The 10362-nt window shown below is 47.3% G+C and overlaps 1 protein-coding gene across 1 annotated transcript in view; it reads right to left on the bottom strand.

Annotated features, from left to right (window-relative positions):
* Window positions 1-10362, bottom strand: part of LOC138980394 (serine-rich adhesin for platelets-like) — a 46957-nt gene that overhangs the window by 8923 nt on the left and 27672 nt on the right. The window contains exon 7 of the mRNA XM_070353257.1: window positions 487-1325. Within this exon, the coding sequence (XP_070209358.1) occupies window positions 487-1325 (839 nt within the window). The remainder of the gene's footprint in view (window positions 1-486; window positions 1326-10362) is intronic.

Below are 10362 nucleotides of genomic sequence, written 5' to 3'. Positions count from 1 at the left end.
AAAATCGTGATCGAAAGGACTCGCAGCAAGACTGGGAGCACCGCAAGACTTAGCGAGCAGACGAAAGTTGGAGTATTTTAAAAACTGAAATCGGCTACTTTGTTTTGCTCGCAATTTCCGCTGACAAAGAAAACAAAATATCTCGCCGTCCACTTCCAGCGTCGAAAAAGAAACAAAAGTTGTTGCCCGGACAGATGACAATGTTTGACTATACATATATAATTGAATTTACCTTTTTTTAGCCGCAGACAATTTTTTATTTTCGCTGAAACGTAATTTCCTTTTCGCGGAAATCCGTGGACAATTCCCATGCCTGTGAGATTCCTGAATAGCCTTGCCATCAGAGGACATGATGCATAAAAAAATTAAAACTGCAATGCAATGTGTAAGGTTGCCAAAAAATGCAGTATGTATACAAAACCATGGCAGTAAGTCAGAGCAAAAGGCCAGTCTTGTTCTACTCCTCTCTCAGAACTGATTCCTCACCTGAATAGCCTTGCCGCCAGAGGACATGATGCGGTACATCCCGCCCTGCGCCCCCAGTGCAACCTTGGTGGGACTGGTGGACGCCGTCACCTGCTTCACCACAACCTGCTGCTCCGCCTGACCTTCCAACGGTGCAGAGGTCAACACGTTGGTCAACAGCGACCGCGTCTTCCCTGCAGAGTCACCGGAGGGGGTCAACACCTGACCTGGGAGAACCATACCGGAACCCAGGAGGGACGTAGCTCCAGGTACAGTGGTGGTGTGAAACTGCACGGAAGTGGGCTGGGTGTGCATCTGAATGGTTGTGCTTGGAGTGGAAGTTTGGACCGACACTTCCTCCTGCATGCTCGACATGAGCGCTGCCGCCGCCTCTGACGCCTCGCTGCTGGCTTCCCGCTCAGCAGCCGGTACGATGCTGGTGGTGGCCTGGGCGGGTTTGCCCAGGAGACTGGTGAGGCTGATGGGCTGGGACGCCCCACCGGACGTCTGCTGCAGCACCAGCGGGCCCTTGATGGCCCCCACGTTGACGCCTTGCTTCTTGAGGGCCTCCAGAAGGGCCGGAGTCAAGGTGGCCGGGTTGACCGCCTGCAGCCCTCCAGTGCTGGATTTGAGGACCACGATTCTCTGGTTGGTTCCGCCAGGGGCCGGGGCCTGCGGGGCTGGAGATCCAATGGTGTAGATGGTCTGCTTGCTGGCTGGAGCAACAGCTGGACGGCGGATGATGTTGGTGGTATGTTGGGTCTGACCTCTGCCCCGTCCGCGACCCCTCCCTCGACCTCTGCCGCGAGGGTTTGCAGATGGGTAGACTATCCTCTGAATGGGGGACTGGGTAGCTGCCGCTGTAAAAAATAAATACAGCATGTCATTTCACTATCCCTTTACATCATGCACAGACAGCAATGTCATTTTCTCTCAGTTGAAAATTAACGACGTCATCAACAGCTTTCTTTATAACGTCGTTTTCAACCACGAAGGTTATATCGCGACGGGGAAAGGGGGGAGATGGGATAGAGCCACTTGTCAATTGTTTCTTGTTCACAAAAGCACTAATCAAAAATTTGCTCCAGGGGCTTGCAACATAGTACAATATATTACCTTACTGGGAGAATGCAAGTTTCCAGTACAAAGGACTTAACATTTCTTACATACTGCTTGACTAAAATCTTTACAAAAATTGACTATAATGTATACAAGAAACACCTAACAAGGGTAAAAGGAGAAACAGAATCCGTTAGTCGCCTCTTACGACATGCTGGGGAGCATCAGGTAAATTCTTCCCCCTAACCCGCAGGGGGGGGAGGGGGGGGGGGGGGGGTCATCAACAGCTGCATCCACATAACAACCTACATCATGTCTGTTTTCTCCCTAAAACAGCTTCTGGTTAAACAATTCCTTACTAGGGACTTGACACATCTAACACCAAGGAAGCATCAGAAGTAGTGTATCTACTGAACAAACGCGCCAGAAAATTAAAAATTCTTATATGGAGCCAGACGTATGACGTTGGTGAAATCGTGGGACCTCATAAGTGACTTGGCGCCAAGAGCAAAGATCTTCTCCTGCTATGCTAAGATGTGTCACTCCTTCCTAGCGGCCTTTCGCAAAAGCGCGTTCGCAGCGAGCCGCTCTCGTAGCAAAATTGTGCCGCTAGCGACGTCAGCTGGCCATTTTAATTGTGTGTTTTGTTTTAATGTTTTGATCTTATACTGAAATGAATGGCTAAGAAGTTTTTGATTGTGACAAACAGCTGCTTCTACATGTATCTGACAATTCACATTTTTGTCAGTCATGGGTCTTCATATTAATTTTTACTACCGATGATAAAAAAGATTCACGCAAATACTCAGAATAGAGTCTAATCAAATTGAGAGCTTCAAAATCATCTCTCTCTCTCCCTCTCTCAAGTTTCAAGTTTTATTTATTCCAATAAAACCCCGTGAGGGTACATGGAAAATTAAAAAACAATAAAAACACATTTCATTCAACACCAAATAAAAGGAACTAAAACAAAAAGAAATCAGACTATGTACAGAAAAGGGAGTTGAGGGGTGAGGGAGAGCAAAAACAATACAAGAAACAATTCAACAATAATAATAATAAATAATAATAATAATAATAATAATAATAATAATGATAATAATAATACAACAAGAAGAGCAAACGCTCGATCGAGTCACTTTCGCAGTTCTGAATATTATATGAGGCATCAGATGGACAGGAAGAAATTGCTATTCACAACACATAGTTATAGTTTCCGAGAAAAGCCCAACGTTAAGTTGTGTGTTGCCGAACAGAAAAGGCTAGTTATCTCCCTTGTTTTTCTGATAACGTTCGTAAAAGGCTACAGATGTAAATACTTTGATGTAAAGAATAATCCTACAAAGTTTCAATCACATCCGATGAACTTTGTCAAAGATATAAAATGTCTAATTTTTCCTTTGACGCTGACCTGTGACCTTGAAAAAGGTCAAAGGTCAACGAAACCATCGTTAAAGTGTAGAGGTCATTGGAGGTCACGACTAAACAAAATATGAGCCCGATCGCTTTGATAGTTTCCGAGAAAAGTCCAACGTTAAGGTGGTGTCTACGGCCGGCCGGACAGACTAACACTGACCGATTACATAGAGTCACTTTTTCTCAAGTGACTCAAAAAATAATAGAACATTACAAGTGCAAAGTGATTACATACATTTCTTTGCTATGGGAAATGGGGGGAAGGGAGAGGGGGGGGGGGGTGATGGGTGGGTTAACATAAGGACAAAAATACTATTACAAACAACACAAAACAGATAACGGAATATAAAGCTAAAAGAGAATTAAATTTTACTCGCTTCTCAAACAGTCCATGACAAGTGTCATGAACTTTGCGAGTTTTAGCAATAAACTCTTTTTTGTAGTGGAAAAAAGCTCTCTGAATTTAACTGAATTGGGGCGGGCATAATAATAGCACCGTAACAACTGTTTTCTATAATTGGTAAAGAAAGGACATACAAAAATATAATGGAACTCGTCCCCAAGGTCACCTGATGAACATTTGTGACAGATTCTGTCTTGTCTGGGAATACCAAGAGTCCTACCTTTTTGTATAGGCAATTTATGATTCAGTGTTCTAAATTTTAAAACAGCGTTTGCTAAATTAACCGGCAGGATGGACAAGTACTTTTCAAACTCAAAATTCTCTTTATACATTCTATAATTATAATAAAACTCATTGTTATTTATTTCTGAATGCCAGGTTTGGACAAATTGGTCTTGTAGCCTATTTTTCATCAGTGCTTTGAAAGTATTAAAATAACCACCATCCGTTACATTATTGATAGTTTGATTGTGCCAAAAATCACTAAAACCTAACTCATTTAGAACACCATGGACAGAAAGCAAAAATTTTGACTTGTATACACCAGATTCATACATTTTAAACAAAAAACGATGTCACACAAGAAAGTTTGTCAGAACCATTAGAAAATGCAAGTTTGTACCAAAAATTCAACATACGACATTTCGCTTGAATACTTACAGGGAACTGACCTAATTCACCCAAAACCATGTTTGTTGGTGTTGATTTGCCAACTTTCAAAATCATCTTAAACAAGAAGAGCAAACGCTCGATCGAGTCACTTTCGCAGTTCTGAATATTATATGAGGCCTCAGATGGACAGGAAGAAATTGCTATTCACAACACAATGCATACCTGAAGCATACCTGTGACCTTGAAAAAGGTCAAAGGTCACCAAAGCAGACGTCAAAGTGTAGAGGTCACTGGGAGTCACGTTCACATAAAATTTGAGCCCGGTCACTTTTATAGTTTCCGAGAAAAGCCCAACGTTAAGTTGTGTGTTGCCGAACAGAAAAGGCTAGTTATCTCCCTTGTTTTTCTGATAACGTTCGTAAAAGGCTACAGATGTAAATACTTTGATGTAAAGAATAATCCTACAAAGTTTCAATCACATCCGATGAACTTTGTCAAAGATATAAAATGTCTAATTTTTCCTTTGACGCTGACCTGTGACCTTGAAAAAGGTCAAAGGTCAACGAAACCATCGTTAAAGTGTAGAGGTCATTGGAGGTCACGACTAAACAAAATATGAGCCCAATCGCTTTGATAGTTTCCGAGAAAAGTCCAACGTTAAGGTGGTGTCTACGGACGGCCGGCCGGACGGCCGGCCGGACGGCCGGCCGGACAGACTAACACTGACCGATTACATAGAGTCACATTTTCTCAAGTGACTCAAAAATCGTATCTGTAATTTGTTAGCTAAATCAGACATGTAAGGGCACCATACTTCAGAACCGTAAAGTAAAATAGGGACCACAGTTTTTTCAAAGAGGTCAATTTGAACATCAAGAGGCAAAAACAGTTTTCTAGTTTTACGTAATAAAGCAAACATGGCCTTGGAGGCACGGTCATACAAATTCTTCTGTGCAACAGTAAATCGAAAATTTTATTGTAAATTTTCATTTAATAAATATACCTACCCGAATCACATGTAGCATTGACACAATCGGAGATGCTAGGTTCTGAAAAGGCTAACCGTCTAAGGGAAGCAACCCCAACCACAAAAAGTGTAAACGTAGCCATGGTAATGACCATACACCCGGGGAGTTACCTCCCATCGTGCATGCCATGTCACTACTGCTACTGAACACGTGGCTCATATCATTCGACCTAAAGAATAAATTCTCCAAATCAAAAGCGGGGTTGGCGGGAGGGAATATACTATGTGATTCGGGTAGGTATATTTATTAAATGAAAATTTACAATAAAATTTTCGATTAAATTACATATTCCTACTCCGAATCACATGTAGCAGATTGCAACAACAAGGCGGTGGGAAAGAAAAATCTAACTCACTCAAAAAACCTTGCCAAAAACCTGGACCGCTGCCAAAGAATCAGGGCGGTCCCAGTGGGAAAGAAAATCTAACCCACTCAAAAGCCCTTGCCAGGGCTGGCCCACTGCCAACAGGCAGTGAGGGAACCAAGGAAAGTCCTGATTGACAGCCCAGACGTATCTCAGGCAAAGCGAAAGAGACAACCTCAGAGATCCAGAAAGCTGTGCTCAGCACTTCTTCCAATCTCCTAGCCGTAAAAAACAGCACAGGAATAGACCCAAGCCTTGGATTAAAAACCCTGGCGAGCCAAGGGAAAGACAAGCTTCCCCCCCCCCCCTTTTATTGGAAGGAAATGCTAATGTCCTGAGAAGATCCGTGCGTAAGGTTGTCCCCTCAACTGAGAAGGACGAACCCCCGCGGTGACCTTAAGACAACCATGCCAAAGTCTGCAAACCTTGGGATGTAGTAAAGCCCAAAAGGCTTGTGAGAAAGAAGTCAGCTCAAAATAAGAGTGACCAATCCCCACGAAAGAGCGAGAGAGAGACATCCAAGCACTAAGTACCAGAGTCCACCTCGAAGAGAAAACTCACAAATAGAAGGTCGCCAGTCATCCCCTACCAGTCCCTGCGAACGCAGGGAGAGAGGTAGCACCCGACAGCAGCCACATACGACTGTGCGTCAGCTACCGGAAGTGAGGACCCACGGTGGTCAAAAACCGATGTGACTGGCAACCATAAACAAAATGGCTAAAAGCCAGAATGTTCCCAAAACAGTCTGCTTGAAGGTAATCGAGAGTGAATCAAAAACCGAAAGCAGAAAACCAAGACTGGTAAACGTAAACCGTGAAGCCAGCCAGCCATAAGACTCCCGAAACCAGAGTTCTCAGGGAAAAAACAGGCAGTTAACTTCCTAGCCAAATCAAGAGCCTACCTGAGTTTGGCCAGAAACCCAGAGCGCGTCTGTCCCTGTCTGAAGACAGAGTCCAACGCGGAGAAAAACGGACAACCGCCCTAGACAAAGTTGCCTTTTGTAGCCGGGCGACTGTAAGGAAACCCGACCCAACGGACGTCATCCGGACTCGCCTCATACTAAGATGAGGAAGAAGAGAGGAAAGGCCCAAGACTGAAGTCACAGGAACCGAACCTTAACTAAACCTCTGCCCGAAGGAGAAGAGTAGCCAAAACCTGAGAGAGAGGAGGAAAGCCACAAAGAACTACTCCTCAAACATCCATTGTCCAAGACAATGCCCCCTCAGGAAAACCTGAATGTTACTTCCGAGGCCAACTCAAGTGAACCTTAAGTTTGGACGAAACACCAGAACGCGTCTGATCACTAGAGAAAGACAGAGTCCGACTCGATGAAAGACAACAAGGACCAAAGTCCGAACGTTTGTGGCCAAACAGGGGTAACCTGAAGCCAGAGAACCCCACAAGCCACAAGAAACAGGAAGGCAACAACCACCATCGCCGCAACGTGGAATGGCTGTTGCCCGGCCAAGGCTGCCTATTGGCTGCCAGCTTAGCTTAACCAGAGGAATGAGCATGCTTCTGCTAAGCATGTTTCTGAGTATGCTAGCCCTACCTTCCTTCAACCTTTGTAAAGCAGTCAGAGACCTGGTGATCTCTACTCGACTGAATCTCTACTGCAGGCAAAGTTTAAGCGACTCTCTTTGACTGTTCAGGGAACTGAGAACGCGAAAGAAACGAGTCCCTCCGACACCCGCCGTACGAGCGTAGAGAAGGAAGGGCAGCCTCATCTGCTCCATGCTCACCCTAGCAAGGGCTGGCCAACAGAGTAGAGAAAGGAGGCAAGTTCCAAAGGCTGAATAAGCAAGAAGGAACAAAAGGTGAAGCCCGTGTAGCCGAAGCCAGCCAAGGCTGAGCATGTTCCGGAACTGAACCATAGTAGAAACAGCGGCAGAACCAAAACACTAGAGATACCACCTTCGGGAGGAGATGGCATAGCCAAAACCTGCAACCCGTGGTACCTACAAAAGGTGACTAAGGAACCGGAAGTAGAAAAAACATCCTATCTTCACGGAACGGAAGTCCGACATCGACAACAAAGTCAACCAACAAGGAAGCCACCAATGTCGATGCACCCAAGGGAAATCCTGAGCCGAAGCTTGAGCTGCGACGGAAATCCAGAACGTGTTCGATTGCTGACTAAAGACTGAGAACCAGAATAGCTCAGCTACGAACGCAAACCGAAGTCACAGTTGCTGGTGGTAAACTGATGAATGAGATGACCGGAAACCGGAAAACCATCCAACCGGAAAAAGACCTGACTTATCCCCCTACTGACGGTCGTGAATAGGGGAAACGTCCAGGGCCACCCGAACTGACTAGGCAGTAAACGCAACACCCAACAGGTAAAGTGAAGACTGCCCCGGCTGAGGCTAAAAGCCTAAATGCCCGTAGGCCAGCCGCTGTTCCTCACCCACCGACCTCCGAAGGAGTGTCAGGAAGAGGAGAAGTGTATCCGAACAGAGCCGGAAATGCAGCAGACAAAACCGCAAAAAAAAACGGAAGCGAAAGATGCATAGAGTAGACTGAGGCCGGAAGCCCGAACGCCCGTAGGCCAGTCCTCTGTCAACTCCAGTCAAAACCGCAACGTGTACTTGAAATGGAGGACTTATGCTTCCAGTAAAACCGGAAACACCACGCCGACAACGGCTGCCGCACTGGTGAAACACAAATGCCCACGACGGAACAAGAGTGAGACAGACCAGAAGAGGACTGGGGCCGGAACCCGAACGCCCGTAGGCCAGTCCTCGATCAACCCCAGACAAGCCACTACGTGCGCTTGTGATGGAGAACCTATGCTTCCAGACAGGAAGTGTAGGAGGCCGAAGCCCCGCCCGGGAAAACCTTCGACGTGACCTCTGCCGCAGCTTAGAGGACAGCGTTAAGCCTTTTTCCCAATAACCAGCACGTGTGGAATCGCTGACGACAGACTGAATGTCCGACACAACCGGCGAAAAAACCGAAGTCCACGTACTGGTGGAAGGCCGGTGAAACGGCATAACCGGAAAACCGGAAATCCGTCCCCCCCGACGTCGTCCTAACTCATGCCTCGACCAGGCTAAGAGAGAGAAGACGGCAAGTCTGCAGCCGCAGGCACCGGAACGGCAGTCGACGCGACAACCGAAGGTTGAAACGCTGACTACGTCGGCCAGAGCTGAGACACCACCTGCCCGAAGGGCTGGCGCTGCTCCTCAGCTACCGACATCCGGGAGGAAGTGGAAGCGAAAGGAGCAGTAAATCCGGGTGGAGCCGGAAAGCACCAGACGAGACCGCGAAAAGCGGAAGCGCCGAATGCGAGGACGGAGGCCGGAAGCCCGAATGCCCTAAAAGGCAACGTCCGGTCAACCCCGGAAACGACCACAGCGGGTGCGTACGTCAGAGGACCTATGCTTCCAGCGAGTGCCGGAAGCGCAGCGCCAGAAACGGCTACCGCCATTGCTCCGCCACACAATGGTCTTCGAGGAAGCCAGGGTGTGACTGAACAGAGGACGAATGCCCGGGGGGCAACGTCCGGTCAACCCCGGAAACGACCACAGCGGGTGCGTACGTCAGAGGACCTATGCTTCCAGCGAGTGCCGGAAGCGGCTACCGCCACTGCTCCGCCACACAATGGTCTTCGAGGAAACCAGGGTGCGACTGAACAGAGGACGAATGCCCGGGGGGCAACGTCCGGTCAACCCCGGAAACGACCACAGCGGGTGCGCACATCGGGGGACCTGGTCAACCCCGGAAACGACCACAGCGGGTGCGTACATCGGGGGACCTATGCTTCCGGCGAGTGCCGGAAGCGCAGCAGTCGGAAACGGCTAGACAACTCCGGAAACGACCCCAGCGGGTGCGTACGTCGGAGAAGTAGCCGGAACCAACTGCCGCCATTGCTCAGCCACACAATGGTCTTCAGTGAAGCCAGGGTGCGACTGAACAGGGGTTTGCGGGTCGTGAACCCGCCGAAAAGAGCTGTGTCCCAGCAGGGACTGTCCGACGGCCTCACGAGGGCCTGTGGACCAGCTCGACTTACTTGAATCGCCAACCACAGCGGTAGAAGACGAAGAAGCAAAACATCCGCCCTAGACAACGTCTCGGCCGGAAGCGTCAAAGAAGCCAACAAGGTGACGTCGCCCACAGACAGCGGGACCAACGGAAGACGCAGGCTTGGAACGCGAAAATTTCTTCACAAAGATAAGCAGACACCTGCAACACCTGATCTGCTAACGGCAGAGAAGGCGAGGAGAAGAAACAGGACATACAACAGTATATGACTGCCCCACAAAGTGTTTGTTCGAGGCAGAAAGAGTAACGAACAAAACATAACAAACATGTTAAATCCGAAACCACGACCAGTCCTACGGACTGGTAGATACCTGCTAAAGCCTAGCCAAGTAAACCACTGTCAGCAACGCTGATACACAAAATGGCGGCCAAGCGATAAGTTACTGGACAAAATTTAGAAGTCCAAAACGGACGAAAATTAAGCAATAACAAAAATTCCTGTCAAAGTAATGACGAAATATGAAATGGCTTACCAACTAACAAAGCAGAAGGCAAAAACGCAGGTAAAGTAAGGAGAACCTCACCATAACATAGGCCTAGCCACATAAATAAGCTGTCAGGAAAGCTGAGCAACCGAAAGTGGCGGCCACAAGATAAGTTACTGAAACGCATTTAGGAGTCCAAACGGACAAAAAGTCAGCAACTATAGATAAATTCCTGTCAAACCAAAGACAAGAAGGAACAAGCTTACCAACTAAACAAAGCAGCAAGCAAGTAAGAAGGTAAAATTACGTTTACCTCCGAAATACATCGGCCTAGCCACAAAAATCTGTCAACTCATGCTGACAACAAAAATGGCGGCCAACAGTAGTCACTGAAATATCACAGGTCCAAACACGGACGAAAATCAGCAACTACAACAAAATTTCCTGTCAAAATAATGACCAAAATGGAAAGAGCTCACCAACTACGAAGCAGGAGGCAAGATAGACGGTAACGTGGCCGGTGGGTGTCAAAACAACACCAAA

The sequence above is a fragment of the Littorina saxatilis genome, linkage group LG11 (assembly GCF_037325665.1).
Source record: "Littorina saxatilis isolate snail1 linkage group LG11, US_GU_Lsax_2.0, whole genome shotgun sequence".
Lineage (NCBI taxonomy): Eukaryota > Metazoa > Mollusca > Gastropoda > Littorinimorpha > Littorinidae > Littorina > Littorina saxatilis.
Note: the sequence above shows the minus strand (reverse complement) of the source record. Positions and strands in the feature narration are given on the sequence as shown.